The following is a 26,424-nucleotide window of genomic DNA, read 5'->3' on the forward strand; positions in this document are numbered from 1 at the left end:
AAGATCCGTTTATTGTGTATTATATGGATAGGTATAATGGGAACATATAGTCAAATTCATGTCTTTATATAATGTTCATCGTATGGAATGGAATTTAGCTATTTTTCCTGAAAATGATTGTTGATTTTTTTTCCTCCCCAGAGTGGTTAAGAAAGTAGCTCAGTACATGGCTGATGTATTGGAAGATAGCAAAGACAAAGTTCAAGAGAATCTGTTGGCTAATGGAGGTAAGCTAATGCTCATGATTGATCATTATTAACTCATACAAAGCAAATAACTAAGTTACAGAAACAAAAAATAATGTAAAAAAGTCTACAGAAAAGGACACTAAATACAATAGAAAGCCATTAAAATACAATTATTATTACTGAATTTGGTGATACGTCCAGGTACATCCTGTTCCCTGAAACATAATCTCGTAGAAGACAGTCTTACATAATATATAATATAGCTTATAATATGATGCCAAGTCTCCTGCAAGAGCAGTATTGTAAAGATTTGCCTTAGTTCTTTCCAGGTTCTATTTGTTCACTCATTTACAAGTAAGTTTCCAAGCTGTATATCTCAGCATTGTTCCAGTTGGATACCTGCTGTCTTATGTAGGTTTTTGTATTTAATAGTATATAACTGTTAAAGCCTTAGAACAGAAATTATTAATTTTATTGCAGAATAGTGCCCCCCCAATATGATTTTGGCATTTCTTTACTTAATACCCGTAAAATAGCCTACTGACTTCTCTGTAGCTAGAAGCCAGTATTTACATAGAGTTTGCTCTATGTAGTAATGACTTTAGAAAGATGATTCTGACCCCATTGTTGTCATTTGTACTTGCATTTCTTGTTTTCTTATGAAATGTCATTTTAGCATTTGGCTTCATTTAAAATTAGCCCATCTTTAGTGATATGTTATTATAATAGGAAATAATGAGCTCAGCATGGTGGCTCATGCCTGTAATCCCAGCACATTGGGAGGCTGTGGCAGGAGGATCCCTTGAGTGCAGGATTTCAAGACAAGCCTAGACAACATAGGGAGACCCTGTCTCTAAAAAACCCAAATAAAAAGAAAGAAAAAGAAAAAAGTTACCTGGATGTAGTGGCATATGCCCGTAGTCTCAGCTAGTCAGGAGGCTGAGGAGGGGGGATTGCTTGAGCCCAGGAGTTCAAGGCTGCAGTGAGCTACAGTTGTACCACTGTACTCTAGTCTGGGTGACAGAGCAAGACCCTGTCTCAAAAAAAAAAAAAGAAAAAAAAAGAAGAAAATAACCCTTTATAACCCTTTCCTTTCATTCTCTACGGGATCACCTACTCTAATAAGGTTACTATATTTTAAATCCAGTGTTCCTGAAATCTCCTTTCTTCTTGCAAATAATAGCTGCTCAATAAATAATCAGTTAAAAATGTAGTAACTTATTCTTGCTCTTTATTGTCAAGTAATTCTGATCTCATTGTTTGCTGTGTCTGTTAATTTGTGTTTTGAGAAACAACAGAAGATATGTTAGATATTAATAAGTTAATTTGTGTTGCCTTCACTGATCTTCTATGTATTTTATGAACTAGGGCAGTCAGTCTAGTAGGTGGAATGGTGGTTGACCAAGAGGGGCAGTGCATCTAGATAGAGTTGATTTTGGAAATACCATCTGTGTTGTTGACTGACTGGTATTATGTAAGGAGATATTGAGAAGAGAAAGATATTTTTATATGAATTACTTCCGTCAGTTAGTGCTGCCATAATTACCATTTGGTTTCACCGTTCTTGATCCCGTTGGGGTGAAGTCACTTTGATTACTAAACTTCCGAGGAATAAGTTGTTGAGTATTTTTTCAGCTCTACATGTTTTATTCTTTCCATTTGAAAGTGCAAGGGTCCATGTTTTGAATATTGTTAAAATGTGGACTCCTGGAAACAATCATCACATGGTTTTAACAGACAAGTTTATTTTCAGTTTGTTTGGGTAAGTTATCAAAGAAAGAACATACTTTTGTGAAATTCTCCTTATTGAGGAGATAATTTGAAGTAGTTTCTTAATCTTTGTGTCTCCTGCATATGATTCGTATTAGGAATATGTACATACTTCATTTTTAAAGTAATCAAATTAGAAGGAGCATCTTAATATGTATTAAAGTTTGAGTAAGGAGAAGAGATTACAAGGTAGAAATTTTGATTAATCCATGTTACTTAATATAGTTCACATTTAATCAGGATTCTTCAGAAATGACATCTTTGCTGATTTCCTCAATGCCAATTTCAGCATTAAAATATATTGCTGTGTAAAAAACTGAACAATTCTATTGCTTTTCTTCAGTAATTAATTTATTCCCTTATTTCAGTGGACTTGGTTACTTATATAACAAGGTTCCAGTGGGACATGGCCAAATATCCAATCAAGCAGTCCCTGAAAAATATTTCTGAAATAATTGCCAAGGTAAGATAATACTTGAGACAAGTAGGACACATTGATTTATAGTGGCTGTGCTTATTTTATAATTTCACTATGAAATACTTTTTAGGTTTTGATAAGGCAGCTTAATTATATTTCACAGATAGAAGAGACCCTTACTACAACTTTAGACGTTAAAAGATGTTAAAAAGTATAACACTTTCATGTATAGATTATCTAAGTTGAATACTTAGTTATGTAATTAAATATTACATCAACAGTGTTTAAGAAAGTGTGAAAATTCTGTATTTATACAAATTTTAAGGGTACCTGAGATTGTGTAGAATAGGAAATTGGAGTCTGTTAAGATTTCTTAGTCATTCAGGTAGGTGATAGTAGTCACTGAAGTATGTTTCTGTGCATACAGTACTTGTTCAAACATTAAACTCTGTGGGTTCTCTGACCCCTTCCAACTATTTAGTTTTGATCCTCTGCCTGGAAAAATTCCCCGGTTCATGTGCCACATAATTTTATGTAGTTTCAGGGAGTACATGGACCTTGAAGCCGATGCATGAACCCACCAAGTTAAGAGCTCCTTTTGTATTGAGAAATCCTTGAACTTGGGAGGAAATGTAAAAGTCTGTTTTTTCCCCCAAGATCTGTTTGTGGAATAAAAGTCTTAACAGTAACTATAATGAGACAAATAGACAAGGACCTGTTAATTGTTTGCCAGCATTTGACCTGGCTGGGGCAAGAAGTGTAGTTTAAATTATTGGACAGACTTTCCTTGGCTCCCAGTAACTTTAGTTATTCAGTGTGCTGTATAGTTAAATGTAAATAAGTAGACTATCAAAGATTTTAACTAAAGTCATCATGTAATTTGATGACTGTAGTTTAAGAAACTATTATTTACATTATTTGATAATATAAAGTGGTGTTCTTACTATGACTGAGCCTTTTTTTCTGTATCCTTAAGGATTTGATCATCTGCTTCCTGATGCTGTTGTAGATAGGGAAGCAGGCTTAGAGAGGTGAAGTGACTTACTCTCGTGCTACACAGCTAATAATGCTAGAGCTATGTTAAAGTCAGTTCTTCGAATGTTGTTTACTTCACATTTTCTCCCCATGTAGTTAGTTTAGTATTCTTTTGAGAAAAACAGCTTTTGTAACATTTATGAATAAATTCAACTATAATTTTAATTTCATAGAAAAATACTCTGTGTAATGGTGATGTTTGCAATAGTCAAAACTCTTCATGTAATTTAGTTTATTTTGGAAAATATCCTTCAGTCTTGTGAGTGGAAGCCTTGTAAATAGTAATCTCCAAACTCAGTGGCCTAGATTCCATTTCCATGGTTTAAGAAGTAATATAATAATTAAAATACATGTGAACTAAAACATTATTTTTAGTAGAAAAGATTTATGTGGAAATTATATTTAAAATGAAGTCGGCTGTTTTTTAAATGACCTCCTAAAGTTGTGCTTTTAAAATAATAGAATATTCTTACACTAGAAACTAGTGGGTTTTTTTGTAGAAATTAAAGTTTAGCAACTTTGATAGTATTAGTAGAGGCAGATTTAGGAAAATTTTATCTATTTTTCTTCCTTTTCTTTTTCAAAGGGAGTAACTCAGATTGATAATGACCTGAAATCTCGAGCATCTGCATACAATAACCTGAAAGGAAATCTTCAGAATTTGGAACGAAAGAATGCGTAAGCAAATCAAGTATATTTGAGTATTAAGAACTGGGGAAGCACACTAGCATGCACCAAAGGAGATATTGTTGGGATTTAGTTAGTTTCAGTTTATGTTGTTCTGTAATCAAAATGGTATTTCTTTTACTTCATGGAGAAAAGCTCACTAAGGTAAGTTTATAGAATTCAGACTAGTCAAAACAGATGTGAGGCTGATTTATTATACTTGTTTTATAAATAATACTTGTGAACTGGGTCCTGGCTTATCCCTTTATCCATTTGATATTTCACTGAAAAATAGTCTAAAATTAATTGTTTTAAATGAAATCATAGTTTAACTGCATGGTAATTACCTATCACTTAATTATGGGATAATCCTTTTATGATGTAATAATTATTCTCTTATCTGTTTTCAGAATTTAGGTTTTTCACTTGTTAGGTTTTTTAAAATAGGACTGAATTGTTTTGGTTAATCCCCTTGTACTATGACTACTACAAGTGCAACTTTAAGCATGGAAATATTCAAGTGCCTTCATATCCTAGAGGGAAAGTTGGTTGGATACTATGAGTGATACAAACCGGGCAAGACATATTTATTATAGGAAAGTGATTACTGGAAGACAAATGAAGACTGATTTGAAAGAGTTAATTATTGGGTTAGCTACCAAAATTGCCTGGTATCAAATGATACCCAAGGGAGGGAAGAACACCAAAGGTATTGTGCTTAGATGACATAGTTTCATGATTATATGATGGAATAGACTTTAATTGATATCTAATGAGTAGATAGCACTTTTCCAGTCAAGATATTATATATGTAGGCAAGAGAAGAGCTGAGTTATAATAATTAAAGCAAACACAAAACACTAGAGGCAAATTTTGATAGAAGATATTTCGTTGGTTGCAAGGGTAGGATATATTCAGCTAAATGGTGACTTCTTACAAAGTAAAAATGTTAACTAAGACTAATCCCTCTCAATGTATATATAGTATATGTGAAAATGATTAGCCTGCTGTTTCTTTACTTGTGTTACAGAAGCACATAATTATTAGCCTACTGATTTTTTTTGATTCCTCAGAGGAAGTTTGCTAACTAGAAGTCTAGCAGAAATTGTGAAGAAGGATGACTTTGTTCTTGATTCAGAGTATCTCGTCACATTACTGGTAGTAGTTCCCAAGTAAGTCTTTCTATTATAAAAGGTTTTACTTGTTAAAATACAAGAAAAATGTTAGTATCTAGTATTGTAGTTTGAAGTTTTCCATAAAATCCAAGCGTAAAAAGAATATAACCTTGCCATTCATTCTGTCAATCAACATTTGCTCATGTGGCACATAAAGTAGAAATTAGATCATAACCTGGCAATGGAGACTTCAATTATAAATTGAGTTTCCAGATCAAATTTAGCAGGTTGGTAGAATTGGCTCATTCAAACATAAATAATGCTAAATTATCGATTGTTTAAAAAACACAGATTTTAGATTTCGCAAAATAGGAAGGTCTTTGCATTTTTTTCCTGAAAAAATCTTTATGACTGGTTAGGATTAATTAAGCACTGTAAGAAGCAAACAATGGATTAGATCAGAGATTAACAATTTTTTTTTCTATAAAGGGCTAGATAGTAAGTATTGTAGGCTTTGTAAGCAATGTGATCCCTGTCACAACTACTCCACTGTGGCAACTTTGTGGTTATAGCTGAAGTAGCCATAGATGGTACGTAAATGAATGAATGTGGCTGTTTCAATAAAACCTTATTAACAAAACAGGCTTGGCTATGGGCATATTTTGCTAACCCCTGGACTAGATAACCTTTGAAATCTCCTTAGGATTAGGCTTTCTGTGTTATTTAATATTTGATCATAGTTCATCTTGAATGAAATGAAATGCAACCTTTGGGTACTTGTAGGAAGACCTGGACTTTGTATGTGTCTGTATAGCACTATTAATGGTTTCACTTTTGACTTACACTGAAGTCTTGCTATCAGGGAATGTTTGGGGGATCCAGACTCAGGTGGGAGATTTGGGTCTTTTTCAGAGTATCATTGCATGAAGACTTCCTTGCTGTGCTCTGCATTTTTATCTGGTTCAGAGATTGGGAGTACTAGAAAATGATGCCTCCGTGGAATTTACAGTGGCTACAATATTATCTCAATTCTGCATTTTTTCCCCTTTATTGCAGTACGCTAGCTTTTGGATTTTTCTTTGCACAGGGAGAAGGCCTTAAATCTAAGGATTTCACTCTAGAAATTTTATTTTGTGTTCTAGTTACATAACTCCCCTCTGCTACACTGAAACACTGATTATTTATAACAAATTCTATGTATCTGTGCTTTTATACTATGTAGGAAAATAACTTTTGCCCAGATAAAATATTTGACCCACTCAACCTTTATTTAAAACTTGGGTTCAAAACCAGAAATTTTTATAGTTTTCTGTATCTTGTAATTGAAACATAGGACCTAGGACATCTTACATGAAGAATTATTCTCTATCCTGGCCTATACACACTGTAATTCTTTGTTTTCAATCTCAAACATAGTTGTCTCTCTCCACACCCCTGGAAGCCAGTGGCCTTTAGAGGTTGTTGCACAATGTTTTGTGGCAGCGTAGTTTACTGTCACTTCATTTACTTACTACCTCATGGTACTCTGTGCTTTCCATAAATAAAGTGTTTTTTCAGTCCTTCATAACGGCCACTGAGCAGGAACGATAGTGATTTTAGCATGACCATTTTTAAAAAATGAGGCACAATACATATGAACTATGCAGCTTGAAAATAATTTAGAATCTATACTGTGCTTTACTTCCTTTCCAAACATAGTTCTAGGATGTGCCTCTTTTGCAATAGTTACTGGAGGTAGGGCAGTGATCTGTATTTCCTGCATTACTCAGTGTATTTGAAATTCATTCGCAGTAGGAAACGTGAATTTTTTTTTGTTAAATAGAGTTGAAGTATACTTACTATAGCCAGATTTCCTATTTGTCTCATAATTTTTTCTCTTCCTGGATATGGCAGGAAATAGGACTTGTTTTTCTTTTCCAATGTGTATTGTACCTTTTCTGCAGGTTAAACCACAACGACTGGATTAAGCAGTATGAAACACTAGCCGAAATGGTAGTTCCAAGGTCTAGCAAGTAAGTAGAAGTCTTCGTAAAACCATATGTTTCCTAGAATTCCTTTTAGAGTTTGGATGTTGGCTTAGGAAATATGTTTGCTGTCTTGCCTTTGTGATAAATTAACCTCATGAATGAGTTCTGTGAACTCTAGTTGTAATAATTTTAGACCTAGAAGGGACTTGGCACAGTCTGTTTGACAACCTCCTGTTTATAGACTTAGAAGTTTGAGGCCAGTGAGGTATTAATAGTTTGCCCAGGGTCACACATCTCATTTGTGGCAGGGCTAGAACTAGAACCTAGGTCTCTGATGTGGTACTTTTTCTGCCGCACTGGGCTGCCTTTTGAAAATTCTTTATTCATTATTGCATACCTACTATGTGTCTATAATTCCTCATTTTACTTGGCAAAGGAAGTGTACCAGAATGGCTACTGGACTGCCGTGTTGATCTCCAGATGTTCACCATCACTTTGAGCTTAGATTTTACCTAATCTGTATGTTCCTTTTATTTAAAAAACAAACAAACCTGTTTTTATTAAGCACTTTTTTAAATTTATAGATTTAACATGCATTGTCTAATTTGAAATTTACAACAAGTCTGTGAAGAAGTATGGACACTTATCATTCTTATTCTCATGGAAGAAGAAGTTAAAATGCTTAAATAGTTGCCTGAGGCGTATGGCTGTGTAAAGTGTCCAATGGCAGAGTTACGGCTAGAACTCACATCTTTTAGCTGTAGGTCCTGTACCCTTTTAACACTATTCCATGTCATTTTTCTGTGTTCTGCCATTGCCATACCAGATATTCTTTGAGAAAATATAAATACAATGTATTTCCACCCCAAAGGATTCTTATAGATATATATATGCTTCAAGGGGAGGCAGCAGGGAGGAAGATATAGGAGGCAGTAAAGAAGTAGAATTAGTAAGGTCAGGCCCATGAAATATTTTCTTTTCCAGTTTCATTGTGTCATGTGGGAAGTAGCTTAGTATGATGGAAAGAGTCCTGGACCCAGGGATCTGAGTTCTATTGCTGGTTCTGTCACCAGTAGAGTCTGTCACTGGTGGGGTCCGTCACTGTAGGGTTGTGACTTCAAGTTGTCCAAGTTCTTGGTGTTTTGAACAAAGAATTGGACAAAATGCCCAGCAAAGCAAAATAAGAATGAAGCAACAAAAGAACAAAAGCAGGGATTTATTAAAAACGAAAGTACACTCCACAGTGTAGGAGCAGACCTGAGCAGTGGCTCAAGGGCTGGGATACAGAATCTTCTTGGGTCCAAATAACTCCTACAAGTTTCCCATTGGCCACTTCATGCTCACCTCATGTAAATGACATGGTAGCCTGCAGTCGGTATCATTGGTTGCAGAAAGCAGCCAACCAGAGGCTGAAGTGAAGTTACAAAGGTCACACGCCTATGCAAATACTGGTTGCTTTCTGCAACCAATCAGAGGCTAGGGTGAAGTTACAAAGTTATACTTCTATGCAAATGAAGACTCGGCCTCTCAATCAGTCTGATTTGTTGCGGACAGCCAATTTCCCATCTGCCATGCAGGAAAGGTCAAAAGGAGTAGTCTCTGGTCCTTTTGTTACTTAGGCGTGGAAAATTAGGGTTTTCCTTTCAATTTAGTTCTAGGAAACCGGGGTGAAACAACCTTAGGTTCCCTGCCTCCAGACCCTATTTCCTGCCTCAGTTCTGCTACCAACTTGCTGTGTGACCTGGGGTAAGTCTTTTAACTTCTCTGGGCCTCATTTTCTTTGTCTGTAAATGAGCATAGCACCTTCCTTGTATATATTATGAAGTTATTTTAAGGCTTAATGGAGTATTCAAAATACAAGATAATGTTACTGTATTTTCACAAATTTTGATCTTTTAGGAACTTAACAACAAACTTGTGCTCATCATGAATTTTTTTATTTTTCATTTGGAGGAATATCTTTACTTCATACCAGCTCTTCACATGGTAAACTGAAGACTACAGTTGTGTCTTGATATTGGTGTGTCTCACTTAGGCTGTTGATACTGACAGATCTTTAGGGCATTAGAGCCATAGAGGTTGACTCTGTGTCCAGGAGGCAGGTAGAGGAGGAGAGTGAGGACGTGTTGCACACAGAATGTCCTCCAGAGATGGACATACACCAACCCAGATGTCCAGGGGGATGGTGTGTAGGCTCATTAAGTAAGCTCAGATTTACTCTGACAGAAGGACTTTAAAAATATTCCATCAGAGATTTAGATCTTTGGACAGTCACTTTAGTAGTTTAAAGGGCAAATTTCAGGAAGGGAACAGTTTAATGCAGTCCAGACTTGTTTGCAAATGACTTGTAAGTGCACACTAATCTTCCGAGAGCTCCCAGCCTTTCCTTGCTCAGTGAAAACATCTTTTCTACCTATTTCTCAGTTCAAAGTACATTTGGAATCACTGACTCAAAAACTTACCTGTTTAAATTTAGTCAGAGAGAACATAGCACTAGCTCAAATAGCACCATCAAGAGTATGTGCACTTCATGTAGGGCAGATAGGCTTTTTTGAGTGAGCCTGGAATATTGTCTGCCATTTAGGAAAGATCTCTATGACCTGATGCTGAATTTTTGGCTTATCATCACAACCAGCATTTTTGAGTAATTACTATGAGCTAGTCATTGTTCTATGTGCTTTACACAAGTTAATTAATTATAGGTAGTAACACATTACTTTTTGGTGTGATAACTTGAGTGATTATTGTTGGGAGCAGTGAAGATGAAAGTGGAATTTTGAGGTAGATTGAAAAATATTCACTCTAATATTTTTCAATCTATTCTTCTAACTGTCCTCAAACCTGAAAGAATTTTAAAATTCACAAAATATAACTATTTATAACATATTCTACAAAGATTGGACAGTTTTGAAATACTACCATTGCTGTGAGGCTAAATGCAGCAATGTGTATAAATGCCATGTCAAGGCTGTGGCCAAAGAAGTGGAGGCTGTGTTGCTGTTCTGCTTTTTTTTGTTGAAACACTGTTCAGAAAGAGGTGCTTTTCACTTGTCCTTTCAGAATTACCACTTTCCTATTTTTTTTTTTTTTTTTTTTGGTCTGCTTTTGCTTGTTAAAATAGTCTGATTGAGTCAGATCACTGGTTAACTTTTGCCTTTTCTCTGTCATTGGAAGCAACATCACAAACTCATGGGTGCTTCACAGAGGTTTTTCTTTAGGGATCTGGAGTCCCCAGTGAAGCAGAGGAGCCTAGCTAAGAAGTGCAGGAAAAATGATACTGGCCACTGTCCAGAAGTTTCTCTGTGTTTCAGAGTTTCCGAGGGAGATGGTCTGTTCTCCTGTCAGTACCGCTTCAACCACACCCATGGCTCTAGCCTCACCTGCAGTTTTCGGACTGCTGAATCTTCATCTGTAGCCAGCCTTCCCCCCACCTACAAACTCACATACTTGGTTCCTACTGGACCATTCCATGTGGTATTTCCTAGGTAACTGACACTATCACCCCAATCTCAGACTCAAACTCTCTAGTTGCCTTGTAGCATATGGCATCTATATCTGCCCAGTGATCCGAACCGCAAGTGTGGTAGTCAGTCATTTTGGAATCTTCCTTCACACTTGCACCCCCCTCCCCCCACCGGCCCCCTGCCTGCAATAGTCTCATCAGTTGTGTCGTTTCCACCTTCCATAGTATTTGGTTGAACCGTTAAAAATTGCTGTTTTGTAGGTCAGAAAATGGTCAAATATCTACAATTTCATATGGTTAAATCTACTCTCCCCACTCCCTCAAGACCCACTGCCACTGCTCCAGCTCTGACTCCCTCATCCCTTGCCTGGACCATGGTAATTGACCCTAGCTGGTCTCCTTTTCTCCTCTCATCAGTCCTCCACATTGCTGCTGTTTTCATCTTTGTGACATACAAACGTTTTACTTTCCTGTCTAAAACCCTGCTTGTCCCTCCCCATTTTGACTGCCTGCCCCCAACACACAGACACACACCCTCTCCTTGTACCCTATGTCCCAGCCATATATGTATATATATATATTGTTTTTCTTTCTTTTTTTCTTTTTTTTGAGACACAGTCTCTCTCTCTCACCCAGCCTGGAGTGCAGAGGTGTGATCTTGGCTCACCGCAACCTCTGCCTCCTGAGTTCAGGTGAGTCTCCTTCCCTAGCTTCCCAAGTAGCTGGGATTACAGGCATGTGCCACCACACTCAGCTAATTTTTGTATTTTTAGTAGAGATGAGGTTTCACTATGTCGGCCAGGCTGGTCTCGAACTCCTGACCTCAAGTGATCTGCCTGCCTTGGCCTCCCAAAGTGCTGGGATTACCGGCATGAGCTACCACGCTGAGCCCCAGTTATACTTATTTCTGGCAATTCCTCAGATGCACCATGTTATTCCACATCTGTATTCATTTGCATATGGGGTTCTGTCTGGAACGTTCTTCTCTTTTCTGTCTTTCTTTCAAACTTCCACCTGGTATGACCACTTTGGTGAAACTCCTTTGAATCCCCTCAGATAAAGTTACTAATTCCCCAGTGTATCATATATATTTTCTGTTGCAGCACTTACAACTCTATATTGCAGTTACTTGTGTATGCCTGTTTCCTTTACTAAACCCATACCTGGAGGTCAGGAAATGCTGTCTTAGTTTTACACTAATATCTAGCAAGCGCTTGAATTACAGTCTCAGTACATGTTAAATGACTACAAGTCCGTTATAGTAAGGACTCGTGGTTTATTTTTTAAACAGTTTTAAGAAATACCTTTCTTTAGGGGAAAGAGAGAAAGCAAGTGGCTTTTATTTATTTTTCATAATAAGGTGGCATAGTAGGATTTAGTTATAAGATGGAAGTTTTATCTTGGCTTTTTTCACCATCAAGATTTTGAGTAAGCCATAGGAATTTACTGTGTCCCAGATCTCTGCACAATAGCTAGGAACCTGCTTAATAGGTAACCTGTTCATTGACACAGGGCCATGTCAAACACCAAATGCTTTTGGAAGGGTCTTCAAAACAGCAAAGTGTTGGATAAGTTTAAAAGATTAGTATGATAACGGTAAAACATTATTTTTGGCTCTGAAATAGCCTGTCAAGTTAGATTTGGATTTGTTTTGATCTCAAGCAGTTCACACATCACTGAGTAAATCTTGGCAAAGCAGAAGATCCTTGAATAGTTTTTTAAATCGAGCTCTGTCCACTTGGTAGCTGCCCTTCATTGGGTTTGATGGACACCAGGAGCAAGAATTAAGGGTAATCATTTTGAGAAGATATAGTTTAACAGGAGGTTCTAAATCCAGAGTACTTGAGTTTTCTCTGCATGTCAGCGATTACAGTGATCAGTACTCCCGGAGGTGTCTGCTGGTCATACACTAGGGAGGTGCCCCTGCTGGCTGGCTGACAGTGGGGTAGATTCAGTACTTAAAGCCATTCTGTGAGTAACACTGTAATTGCCTCCTGAATTTACTTGGCTAAACAGGTGGTTCTTAGGCTTCAGGAAAAACTACACTTGCTTTAAACATTTTTTTAATATAGTATCTTTAAATTCCCCAGCATTCCTCCATTTTGTAAAATTTCCTTTTTCTGATTTCAGAAGTACCACATTGTAAGTAAAAACTAAACATTAAAAAACAAAGAAAACAACCAACAAAAGGGCACAAGGACCCTTTTGGTAGTGAGGGGTATGTTTATTGTCTCGATCGTGGTGATGGTTTCATGGGTATATGCGTATGTCCACACTTCAGATTATAGACATTAAATGCATACAGTTTTCTGCATAACGATTATATCTCAGTAAAGCTGTTTAAAAAACACTAAACATTAGAAGACCTCCAGTATGTGAAAGAAAGGAGAAGAGATTCCCCTCAGTAACATTCCCCTGCCCCAAGGTTATCACTGTGGAACAACTGCCCGTGCAGTCTCGTGGACTTCACATAAGGACTTCTATACAGGAGGCACTACAGGTAAATTCTGAAAGCCAAATTTGGACCATACTATCACAAACGATACCATTCACCTTTCAAACAGTGGACTTTCACCCAAGGTATTACAGATTTAAATGACCATTAAAATTTCCTGGCAGTTGTGTCTGGAAAGGTCTTTCTAGTGATGTCCATGGAGCTGTGACTGAATGGAAGTTCTGACCTCACTGGGACCTTCTGAAGCCTAGAATGGAGCCATGAGATGCATACAGGCACATTTATTCAGAGATTATTTAGACAGTTGTGTTCGTCAGGTTTTTTTTTTTTTTTTTTTGACAGGGACTCACTCTGTCACCCAGACTGGAGTGCAGTGGTGCAATCTCAGCTCACTGTAGCCTCAACCTCCCCAGGTCCAGTGATCCTCCCACCTCAGCCTCCCGAGTAGCTAGGACTACAGGCGTGCACCATCACGCCTAGCTAGTTTTTGTATTTTTTGTACAGACACAGTCTTGCCATGTTGCCCAGGCTGGTCTCAAAGTCCTGAACTCAAACAAACCCCCACCTCAGCCTCCCAAAGTGTTGGGATTACAGGCATAAGCCACTGCACCCAGCCTGTCAGTTTTCGATTGAGAGATATCATGGGAGCAAAGGAAAGATCCAAGGTTTGAGGTACTGGCAATGCAGAGAGGCAAGGCTGGGCCTCAGTGGGGCTGAGTTGGCCTGGAGAAAGGAAGAAAGAATTAGGCTTCCAGAAAAGAAGGGCATGCTTATCAAGGAGACACTGGAAACAAAGCAGCCTTGGCGCTGATGTTGATTGAAAAGTGTGGTTCTTAGCGTTTGGATGCTTTACTGGAGTTAATGTCTAATTTTGTTGGTTAGTAAGAAATAAATGGAGAGTGTTAAAGTATCATAAGCAAAATAAATCATAAACATTCAGCGTCTTCAGAGTTTGAGGCAATCCAGATTGAAAAGCATTGAGGTGATTTGGGAAGGGCTATTATACCCTACTTTTCTCTTCCACCTGTTTCTGAATTTTGCCCTTAATATGAAAGACAGCAATACGTATAAATATTTAAATGGACTTCTTTTTTTTTTCCATAGTGTTCTTTCAGAGGACCAAGACAGTTACCTGTGTAACGTCACCTTGTTTAGGAAGGCAGTTGATGACTTCAGACACAAAGCCAGAGAAAACAAGTAAGATTATTGTTTTTTGTTTATTTACTTTGTTAGATCAGCTGTATACAACGTGAACAATTTGGTTTTTTTCCCCAAATTTAGATTCATTGTTCGTGACTTCCAGTATAATGAAGAGGAGATGAAAGCAGATAAAGAAGAAATGAACAGGCTTTCTACTGACAAGAAAAAACAATTTGTATGTGTTTTTAATATTTAGTATTATCAGTACTAAGCAGAAGAAAAAGTGGTATTGCTTTCCTTTGATTTAAAAGAAAGTAAAAATCTGCTTTGGTTTTAAGACATTTGATTTTAGTTTTTTTTAATTGAATAATTAGAATGAATTTCCTCTGAAGCTTAACTATTCTAGAGATAACTATTCTATTTCTAAGAAAGCTTTCTTCTAAAGCTTACGTCTATCTGAGATAGAATAGAATAGATAGAATAGTTATCTTAAAATACATACTTAAAAAGAAATTACTCCACCTAAATCCAAATCAGATATTAATTTTAAATGCAATATTCTGGTTAACAAAAACAATTTGTATGTGTTTTTAATATTTAGTATTATCAGTACTAAGCAGAAGAAAAAGTGGTATTGCTTGTCCTTGTAGGTGAAGGACGATTTTAGTTAAGTAACAAAGTTCTTTTCAGTAAGACTTTTCACTTTCTTGAGGCAGATTTTTTCAGTGCCTCAATCTTTTATTGAAGCAATTTGTATTTAAGCTATTGGAGAATTGGTGTGTTCTAGGTGTAATGGGGAAACGAATGGAATTGTGAAAATCAAAGATGGTGTTAACTTTCTTGCCATCTTCAAGTGTGGGATTACTGTGAAGACTAAAAGCTTGTTTGGAAAGGGAAACATAATGAGTGAAAATGTGTTTCTCTTAATAATGTAATAAGAGGAAATTAAGGGAAATATTGAAAATTATTTCCAAGTACTTTATAAGCCATATCATCTCAACTCGGAGAAAACTCATTCTAACCAAGTAATGTCAAAATAACCAGCTTTTTAGGGAAAACCCAAAATCCTTTTAAAAAATAGATATTTTGACCAAAGATTTTCACTTTGTTTTGCTATCCTTTTGTTTAAATTAATTGGTTGGTACATCCAAATGAGCCTAATAATGTTATCCAAGGAAGTGTTAGCTGAATTGTTAATGTATGTCTTTTAAGTATGGAGAGAGAAGGTATTTGAAATCCGCTTAATCTTACTAAATATTTGAAGTTTAAAAAGAACTTACATTACATAATTTAGAATGTAAAGAGGTTTTAGATGTCTAGACCAACTCCCTTTTTTACAGATGGGAAAACTAAGAGCTAGCGCTGTTAAATGACTTGTCTACATAACTTGATCTTTGTTACTAAGAAGTTGTTTGTAAGTTGAATTTCATTTTACATGTATTAAATGTTTTAGAGTGTTCTGTAGTAAATTCAGATCTTTATATTTTGATTTTCAAACCTAAGGCATTTCTATATTTTGTACCAGTTTAACTACTTCTATTAAAATACATACCTTTTTCTGTGTTAGTGAATTGGTTCAATGCATTTTAGTGTCTGTTGAGATCACTCTGTAGTGGCGAACCTTTTAATCTAATTTAAGGTAAAGTATCTGAGATAATGAGAATAATAGTGAAACATGTAGAAAGTGAATTATGCGACTTAATTCTTCTATAGATTCCTAGTAGGTAGTCACTTAAAAAAATATTCGGTCAATCTAATTGCTATTTCTAAGACCAAATTTGTGGTAATTTTTTTTTCTTTTTATAGGGACCACTTGTACGGTGGCTGAAAGTGAATTTTAGTGAAGCATTTATTGCATGGATTCACGTGAAAGCATTACGGGTTTTTGTTGAGTCTGTTTTAAGGTAAAGAAAGTTAATTGCCAAACTTGGAACTGAAGAGTTCATAGATTCTCTACATTGGACCTCTTTATTATAACACAGTCTGACAATAGGAAATTGATTTGGAGAAACCAAAGGGCCAATCATGAGAAAGAGATTGTCAGTATCATCATACAGCTTATAAAATGCATATTAGTCTTGTTTTTTAGCACCAGGTTTAGAAAAAGAGATTTATGCTGCCATACCCTCAGGTTCTTTTTCTTGTGTAGGTACTTAAAAGTAGATTAAATATTAGCCAATATTTGTTTAAAAGGAAGATCCTTCAGATGTTTTATATGTCATTGGATACATAGTATGCTAATGACTTACTGAAATCATTTCATATTAACCTAAAGTATTTTAATATTTTGAGATACTTAAAAAATCATATTCTGGCCCAATGTATGGGTTGCTCATATTAGAAATAGTTTTAAAAAACCCAAAACTTGGCTGGGCACAGTGGCTCACGCCTGTAATCCCAGCACTTTGGGAGGCTGAGGCGGGCAGATCACGAGGTCAGATTGAAACTATCCTGGCTAACATGGTGAAATTCTGTCTCTACTAAAAATATAAAAAAATTAGTCAAGCGTGGTGGCACGTGCCTGTAGTGTCAGCTACTTGGGAGGCTGAGGCAGAGAATCACTTGAACCCAGGAGGTGGAGGTTGCAGTGAGCCGAGATTGTGCCACTGCACTATTGCACCACTGCACTCCAGCCTGGGCAACAGAGCGAGACTCCGCCTGAAAAAACAAAACACGAAACAAACAAAAAACACCCCAAAACTTACCTGTAACCATGCTATTTTTAGATTTTTTCAAATTTTCAAAGTGGATGTGGGTAACCTCATGCTATTACCATAAAAGTATCTGCTGACCTTACTTATTATTTCCTGAGGATATTCATATATTACCTTAAAAATTGAATGGTAAGCCGGGCGTGGTGGCTCATGCCTGTAGTCCCAGCACTTTGGGAGGCCAAGGCGGGCAGATCACGAGGTCAAGAGATTGAGACCATGCTGGCCAACATGGTGAAACCCCGTCTCTACTAAAAATAGAAAAATCAGCTGGGCCTGGTGGTACGTGCCTGTAATCCCAGCTACTCAGGAGGCTGAGGCAGGAGAATGGCTTGAACCCAGGAGACGGAGATTGCAGTGAGCCAGGATTGCACCACTGCACTCCAGCCTGGCAACAGTAAGAATCCGTCTCAAAAGAAAAAAAAAATGAATGGTAATTGAAGTAATTCCTAGTAATTGGTGTAGAGATTTCTAGTGGACAGTGAGGACTAAAGGTTTGCGTTTCTGTTTATATTAAAGTTTTTTTGTGTATACTAGTTTCAGTTTCTATATATATTAGTTGAACTTGTAAAGGTAAAGGGAGATACTCTCTCCCCGTTAACCATGATTAAAGAGTATGAGAATATTTGCTTTGAAAAGAAAATCTCTTTACATGTTTGCTTGTATTGCGTACTGTATTTCTGCTTTTTTGTAAGGTATGGCTTGCCAGTGAACTTCCAAGCAATGCTACTTCAGCCCAATAAGAAAACTTTGAAGAAACTGAGAGAAGTATTACATGAATTGTATAAACATCTAGACAGCAGTGCAGCAGCTATTATTGATGTAAGTACTTATTAGATAGCCCAGTAGAGTAAGAATTGAAGTGAATTTCAGAAAAAAAAATGAAAGAAGATAGAAAAGGGAGAGTAAGTATGATACTTAATCATTTTTTATTACTTTGAGGTTCTCAATTTGTTATGTAAACATAGTAATTTACATTGTTTACCCTGTTTTATACTAATTATAGCTGTGTTTTGCTTGTTGGCATTTCTACAAGCTAGTAATTATCTTGCTGTGTATCAGATGTTTATAGCTACAGAAATACAGAAACCAGTGATACTAGTTATTTACAAAAACTATAAATTGCAGAGAGGAAGAAAATAAGCAGTTATTTTAATTTTATTTGGTAGAAGCAAGAGAGTCAATAGATGAGTATTTTCAAGGTAGGTTCATTTTTCTAAAATGGCATAGCTGGGCGTGGTGGGACATGCCGGTAGTCCCAGCAACTGAGGAGGCTGAGGTGGGAGGATCACTTGAGCCCAGGCCTTCGAGACCAACCTGGGTAACATAGCAAGACCCCATCTGAAAAAAGAAAAAAAAAACAGACCAAAAAATGTATATATGTGTTTATATCTTCTTTTAAACAAAACTGTTATTTTTTAAACAAAAGAAGATATAAACAGAGTTACTTGTGTTTTTTTTGTTGTTGCTGTTTAAAATTGTAGTGGGCCTCTGGGTGTGGTGGCTCACGCCTGTAATCCCAGCACTTTGGGAGGCCGAGGCGGCGGGGGGGATCACCTTAAGTCAGGAGTTTGAGACCAGCGTGGCCAACATGGTGAAACCCCGTCTCTACTAAAAATACAATAATTAGCTGGGCGTGGTGGCGGGCATCTGTAATCCCAGCTACTCAGGAGGCTGAGGCAGGAGAATCACTTGAATCTGGGGGGTGGTTGCAGTGAGCTAAGATTGTGCCACTGCACTCCAGCCTGGGTGACAGAGGAAGACTCCGTCTCAAAAAAATAAATAAATAATAATTGTAGTGGGCTTTTACTTTGTATTTTTGGTTTTAAGTATCTTGCTGATTTTTTTTTTCTCTTTAAAAGTTTAGGGTGGATGATAGCATCTCACATAGGCATTAATTAGAACTATGAAAAATCAGTTTTTCTTGACAGAAGGAAATGCGGGAAATGACTTGCTACACTTTTTTTCTTTTTCTTTTTTTTCTTTTTCGAGATGGAGTTTTGCTCTTTTGCCCAGGCTGGAGTGAAGTGGCATGATCTTGGCTCACTGCAGCCTCTGCCCCTTGGGTTCAAGCAATTCTCCTGCCTCAGTCTCCCGAGTAGCTGGGATTATGCCTGGCTAATTTTTGTATTTTTAGTAGAGATGCGGTTTCACCATGTTGGCCAGGCTGGTCTTGAACTCCTGACCTCAGGCAATCCACCCACCTCGGCCTCCCAAAGTGCTAAGATTACAGGTGTGAGCCACCTTGCGCCCGGCTGACTTGCTACACTTTCATGCAATTGTGGATAAGATGAGAGGTATAATTATTTGATACATAAATGTTCTAGCAGTAAATTCTTATAACATGCATATATAATAAGTGTTATCCTTGCTCGTTTTTTGTTTTGCAATCAGATCTTGCTCAGGCTAGAATGCGGTGGCATGGTTTTGGCTCACTGCAGCCTCAACCTCTATGCTCAAGTGATCCTCCCACCTCAGCCTCCCAAGTAGTTGGGACTATAGGCACGCACCACCACTCCTGCTTAATGTTTTTATTTTTATTTTTTGTAGCGATAGAGTCTCACTATGTTGCCCAGACTGGTCTTGAACTCCTGGGCTCAAGGCCTTGGCCTCTCAAAGTGCTGATATTACAGAATAAGCGTTACTTTTAAATCATACTTGCTTTATTTTTACTCTACATTTTGTAAGTCTTGTATCCCATCAACTAGGTATTCTAAGTCCAAGATTTAAAAAGTTAATTTTTACAGTATACATAAAAAAGGTTGGTGGGATCATGCTAAATACATATGCAGTCAGAATGCTTGAACCTGGCTTTACCACTCACTGTCTGTGTTTCCTAGGAGAAGTCAGTCTTTCAGATTGTTTTCTCATTTTCAAAATGGGAATAATGTCTAACTCAGATAAATTAGCCTTAAGTGCATACATTTAGCCCAGAGTAGATGTTCAATAAAAAGGTAAATGTTAATACTTGCTTTCTTTTTTTGAGGTCTGTAAATACAAAATTGAATAATTGTCTGTTTTTTCTATAGGCTCCTATGGATATTCCAGGTTTAAACCTGAGTCAACAAGAATACTACCCCTATGTGTACTACAAGATTGATTGCAACTTGCTGGAATTCAAGTGAAAATGGGCTCCTCCCCCAACAATCCTGTCCTTGTGTTGGTGTGTGCTAACAGAAATAAGTTGCAGTATGGTCGTACTTTTAACTCTAGTATCCTTTGCTTGCTTCTTACCCCCTTTCCTAGATGAATTCTCCCACAGTAGTCTGTATCTCAACATTTTGTTTTTAAAGGAAAAAATACATATATATGTTGTTTCTTTTTATTGATCAGGTCTGTAAATGTGTACTAAAAAAATCAGAGTTTATTTATAAGCAGAATAGTTTATTTAAAGAGAAAGTCTTTTCCTTATTGATATCATGGTATGCATTAATTCCATTTGTTACTATTGTGCACAAAAGCCCTGTTCACAGGGGAATGGTGTAAACATTTATACTGTTGTGTTCACTGTATTTAGTAGACATTAACTGTTGAATAGTTACTGAATCATGATGTAAAGAATATGCAACCATCTTCAGGTATGGGATTTCTGAATGTTTCAAATTTCAATCAATGAGCACTGTCAACACCCACAGGAGAGAATAAAATTACCTGTGCAAAGGTATATTGTGTGTGTAACTTAAGATTACAGTTCGGTTTGAGAGTTAAATGATGTCATAGCTCACTTGCTATGCTACTGCCAGGATTTTGTTATATGCTGAGGTGTAACCATTTGTGTTGTCTGACTTTCATATGATTTAATTGAGCCAAATTTGGGTCAGAACACAAATTTGAAGATTACTTTTCAGTATATGATGGGTATTTACATTTGAACACTAGAATTTTAGGTCTCTCAAATAATTAAGAATAGGGCCAGTTTTGAATAAAGTCTAGCGGAACTATGCAGCTTTAGTCATTTCTTTTGTCTAAATCTGTATTTTATGTGTTGTCTTCTTAAGATGTGTAATTTTGGCATTTATGTCATTTGTGACATAGTCTGAAAATAGAGACAATGTTGGCCTTTAAAATCTCAGAAATGAATGACTTAGTTTAGTGTCCTGAAAGAGCTTTTAAAAGAGGATTTTGTGGCAATGTTTCTCTTACTGTGTACTCACAGGTTTGCAAATGGGAAAAAGAAGTTTACATTTCAGTTTAGGAGCATGTCTAAGCTATGCTATTCCTTTTAGAAAATTAGCCTCCAAAATCTTTTGTTTCAAAATTTTATGTTATTTCATAAATAACTTGAAGCAAATACAGACGTCCACAGTGTAGAACATGAGAGACCCCCTCCCTCAATTTCCACCTCCCAAGGGAAGTTTATGTATTTTTCTAGGCCCTTTTCTATGTCTTTGCATCTCTCTCTCTCTCTCTCTCTCACACACACACACACACACAGTTGATTTTTAATAAAATAGGATTATACTACACACATCCTGTCACTTGCTTTTTTGCTTAATAGTATATCTAAGATAATCCTTTATGTCAATGAAGCTAGAGCTACCTCATTCTTTTAACTGGATACGTGGTGTTCCATTGAGTGTCTGCTATCATGTGTTTAGCCGAGTGGATGGATAGTCTGCTTGTTTTTAGTTTTTCTCTTAACAAACACTGCTGCAGTCAGCATCTTTGCACAGATTTCTTTGTATACTTGTATTAGTATTTCTGTAAGATCCCAGAAGTGGAATTTGTAGGGTCATAGGTTATGTACATTTAAGTTTTTGACACTCACTGCCAAGTCATCTGTCAGAATTCTAAACTAAAGACATGTTTGGAGTGTGGATTTATCTTCAGTTTTTTTTGGACAAGAGGAAGCTGTGAAAGATTTTACTATCAGAAAATTCTGGTTCTTTGTCTTCTTTTGCACATGTTCTTTGAGTCTTAGTATCTGTAACATGGGGCTACTCTCTCTATCACAGGGGGGCATGTTTTGACAACAAATTGACTTTTAAGAAAAACATGTCACTAACCTTCAGCCACACAGTGACTTTTAAGGTTTTATTTAGACTTTACTGTTGTTCTCCTGAGAGTAGGTACAGACTGCATAAGGTTTAAAATCCCAGCATATGTCTGAAACTACGGGACTTTCACTGTGATTTCCACCAGGGAAATTATAGCGGAGTGGCTGAGCATGTGCTCTGAGGCCAGGCCCCAGCATTGCTGCTGACGAGCTGTGTGGTCCTGGGCAGAGTGGTCTCTTGAGTTCCAGTCCCTCCTCTGTAAAATGGGCATGATTAGAGTGCCCAACTCATTAGGGATGTTGGGGTGAGTCAGTGTGACCCCACGTGCACGGAAAGTGCTGCCAGTGGTGCATGGTAAGAGGTTGATGCAGGTACTTAGCCCTTGGGGAACACATGTAGTTCATTTTCACTGTGTTTAATTTGGGAAAATCCAGATCCACATCATTGTAGAGTCTGAGGGTTAGAAGGAAGTCATTGTGTCTAATATAACATCAGAGCAGTTTGTGTCACTGAACTGCAGTCTGTGCTGGATTATTGATATTGTTGGTGGCAGTCACCATTCCTGGAAAGGGACTGTCCCAAGCCACTTACTTTCCTGAGGAGTCTGCTGGTTCTCCTTGAGGATAGTGCTTAGATAACAGACCCATTAAACATTGACTGAGTGTCTGTCAGGGATCATTCACATCCACATCATCCTCCTGGCCCCTCCCTGTGTTGTTCATGGAGGGAGTACTGGCGGTCCCCATTTTCATGTATGGAGACTTCAGGTCAAAGAAGTTAAGTGAATTCTTTGTTGAGTCACAAATTTTGAGCCAGTCAGAATTTGAACCTAAGATTTCTGACTGCTGGTTGTCACACTTCCCACCCCACACTCAACTGCTGTGTGAATGAGCCAGACACATTGCTTAACCTGAGTCCTAGATGGACAATGGTATAGGAAAGATACTAGGTATGGAGAATCAGATGTTAACTTGTGTTGCTATTTTTTTTGTTTTGTTTTGTTTTGTTTTTGAGACAAGGTCTTGCTCTGTCACCCAGGCTGGAGTGCAGTGGCATGATCAGGGCTTACTGCAGCCTCACCTTCGACTTCCTGGGCTCAAGCAATCCTTCCACCTCAACCCCCAAGTAGCTGGGCCTACAGGTGCGCGCTACCACGCCTGGCCAATTTTAAATTTTAGCACAGATGAGGTCTCACTATGTTGCCCGGGCTGGTATCGAACTCCTAAGCTCAAGGGATCCTCCCGCCTCAGCCTCCCAAAGTGCTGGTGTTACAGGCATGAGCCACCACGCCTGGCCTGTGTTGCTGTTATATTTGGCAGGAACCCAGGAGTCCAGAACATTTCATCTATGATGGGTTAGATAATGTGTCTAGTTGTTTGCATGCCAATTTCAGTAGCCTCAGTTATTCAACCTAGGAGATTTTTCTACCTCTCTACTACCCTGCCGAAGTTGCTCTTCAGCAGAAAATCTTTGTGGAACAAAAGATATTTGTGGAACATATTCCAGCTTTTTGAATGAGTGCATATCTAGTAGTACCTTTAAAGTAACACTTTGTACATAACAAATACTCAGCAAGTGTGAACCTTTATTTGCTCTTACTTCAAAATTAGTCCAAAATATTGGAAATAAAATATAAGACATTGATCTAGATATGAGGTTTTTCTCCTTCATTCTCAGCTGTCGAAGAAATCAAAGTAGCATATGCACATAAACAAATATTATAGAACAGCTTATAATGAAAACCTTGCCTGCCTTTATAAAAAATGTGATTATCTTCTTCTGTTAATGTCAATAAAAGATGGTTTGTCCTAGAAAGTCTATAAATGGTATTATGTTCTGGAGGAAACCTAGCAAAAACTTTCCTAGTTTAGTACTTGTCTCTAAATTGATGTTGACCCATTTCAATATTGCAGACTTACTCATGGTCTTTATTTTTCTAGCATAGATAACAATTGATTCTGTAGATTCATATATGGAGGTAATTCTTGCTCTCTAAAAAAAGGAATATGGCACATTGGAACCAGTTTATTCATCAGTGGATTTACCCTTAGAGTATTTTTAGATCTGAGCTGATGACTTGTGAGAGAAAAAAGGAACAGTAAAGCCATGGAAGCCATGAACAGTAAGAGACTGCCGCCTGGCATGGTTTCTTCTGCAGAAGATGAAACTGAGGAGAAACAAGACAATATCCTTCATACCAGGAATGGTCAAGATAATGCAAGAAGAAAAAAGCTTTCAAACAAATCAGAAGGCAGTTAACAAACACAAAGGGGGACATTGCTTCCCTGGCAGTTGCTCAAAACTGAAATTGCTTATTGTGTACACCGGGGCTTGTACTTGGGGAATTTAATAAAAATGCTCATTACCAAACTCCATAGAGATGTGGTTTAAAGTCTTAAGTAGATCCAAGGAATAACCTACATTTTAAACAAATACCCAGGAGAATCAGAGGCTACGGGTTAGTCAATTGTAATCGGGTACTACCTTTTAAAGATTCTTCCTCTGAACCCTCAGATTGGGGTGTTGATTTAGAATTTCTGAGCATCTTGAGGTCTCATTCAAATAGTGATTCTTCTCTATTCAGAGACCACACTTAATAGAATCATCATGGGTAAATCAGCTTTTTCTACTGTCACTTGAAGAAATATTCCACAACGCTAAATCATTAGAACTGGAGAGTTCTGTCTCAGCAGAAATTGATCAATAAAGATGTCTTTCGCCCTTGGAAGGCCATAGAATATCAAGTTGAAATTTGCAAAAACTCTAAAATGATCAAGGTCACATTTTCATCTTTTAATTGAGAACTCATTGTGGACATGATTTGTCACTGCTTGTAAAGTGTAAAAAGGAACAACTAAAACAGACTTTGAAGGAATGGTTTATATGAGGAAGCCCTCCTCCCGCCCCAGAAAAGGGCTATTAAGATGAAAGTGAAAAAGGAGTTGGAGGCAGCAAAGGTTATTGTTGATGTTGGACAAAGGAAGGAATAAACTATATGACGCCACCTTGAACTTGAAAGTCATTTGTTTTTTAACCAGAAGATGAACAGGAACTATTTAGAATATCAAATCCCAAGAGCAGCTTTCATGTATTTTGCTGTTTCCTAGGTATGTGGATGGCCTCACCACATAGTCCTGTGACAAATCTTAATTATTTTTTTTACCAACACAACTTGTCGTATTTTATATAAACTACTTAGATACATATTTAGACTGTTTCTCAAGAGTGATTTATAGTTGAGCACAGGTTTTATGCATTGTTAGAAGCATAAAGACGCTTGTTTTTTAAATAGAAATTGTGACTATGCAGATATCATATTTTACCACAAGAGGGCACTCTGGTGCCATTGAAAAGCAAATAGGTAGTTTCTCCTCCCTGCATTTTTGGTTCTGACCCGTACAGTCAGTTTAGAGAAACCTACACTCTGCATTCTGGTTTGGTATATTTTGTTACAAGCGTTTATTAATATAAAGTTCTCAAAAAATGTTAGATGACTTATTTTGTGACACTCTAGCCTCTGTGTGTGTGTGTGCATAAAACCCACACATCTTTCAGCAGACCAGTGCCAGCCAGTGACAGTTTTCACTGAAGATCAAATGAAAAAGGTAAGGATATATGTATGTGTGTGCATGTGCGTGTGCATATATAATCACTTACTCAGATAGTTACTGAGCATGCGCTATGAACCAGGCATTGTGTTAGGCGCTGGGGATTTAATGCAAGCAGTCAGATGGGCACAGTGCCTACCTGCCTTGATGGGGCGTGCAGCCTGGTGATCTGGTGGCAGTCTTACTGGACAAAACACAAACCCGGCAGCCCTAAGTTAGGAAAAGGATTTTACTGATCTGTGGAACCCACAGTCTGAAAACAAACTGATTTAAGGGTATCTGTCCAGAAAAGTCAACCTATGGTATCAGTCAGTGGGTGAAGAATAGACACATTTTATCACGTTTGACCACCTAGTCAGCCTGGCTTAGCAGTGTCCAAAAGAATTTCCTATGATGATGGACATTCTATGCCTGGGCTACCCAGTGTGGTGCCCCTAGTCACATGTGACTTAAGATCACTTGAAATGTGGCTAGTGTGACTGAGGAACTGAATTTTTTCTATCTAATTTTTTTTTTTTGAGACAATGTCTGGCATTGTTGCCCAGGCCGCCTTCTGGGCTCAAGCCATCATCCCTCCTCAGCCTCCCAAGTAACTGGGACCACAGGCACATGCCACCACATCCGACTTTTTTTTTTTCTCCCAGTAGAGACTGCTCACCATGTTGCCTAGGATGGTTTCAAGTTCCTAAGCTCAAGCAATTGGCCTGCCTTGGCCTCCCAAAGTGCTGGGATTACAGGTGAAAGCCGCTGCACCTGACCAATCTTATTTAACTAAATAGCTACATGTGGCTCGTGGCTACTGTGCTGGACATACAGGTCTAGTTGGTCACACCTGGCTAATGAGCATTTTTGACCTTGAGTTTCCAATATAGCCCATATCTTTTGGCTTTT

At 37.5% G+C, this 26,424-nt stretch overlaps 1 protein-coding gene across 2 annotated transcripts in view; it reads left to right on the top strand.

The window, feature by feature from the left end:
• The window catches only part of ATP6V1C1 (ATPase H+ transporting V1 subunit C1), a 91,865-nt gene extending 71,273 nt beyond the window's left edge, over positions 1–20,592 (top strand). For both annotated transcript variants that reach the window (XM_055286953.2, XM_055286952.2), the window contains exons 4-13: positions 142–227; positions 2,327–2,421; positions 3,998–4,089; positions 5,151–5,249; positions 7,136–7,204; positions 14,182–14,274; positions 14,359–14,452; positions 16,024–16,121; positions 17,624–17,750; positions 19,958–20,592. In XM_055286953.2, the coding sequence (XP_055142928.1) occupies positions 142–227; positions 2,327–2,421; positions 3,998–4,089; positions 5,151–5,249; positions 7,136–7,204; positions 14,182–14,274; positions 14,359–14,452; positions 16,024–16,121; positions 17,624–17,750; positions 19,958–20,053 (949 nt within the window). In that variant the 3' untranslated portion in view covers positions 20,054–20,592. The remainder of the gene's footprint in view (positions 1–141; positions 228–2,326; positions 2,422–3,997; positions 4,090–5,150; positions 5,250–7,135; positions 7,205–14,181; positions 14,275–14,358; positions 14,453–16,023; positions 16,122–17,623; positions 17,751–19,957) is intronic.
• The last annotated feature ends 5,832 nt before the right edge of the window (positions 20,593–26,424 follow it).

This window comes from Symphalangus syndactylus, chromosome 7 (genome assembly GCF_028878055.3).
Source record: "Symphalangus syndactylus isolate Jambi chromosome 7, NHGRI_mSymSyn1-v2.1_pri, whole genome shotgun sequence".
Taxonomy (NCBI): domain Eukaryota; kingdom Metazoa; phylum Chordata; class Mammalia; order Primates; family Hylobatidae; genus Symphalangus; species Symphalangus syndactylus.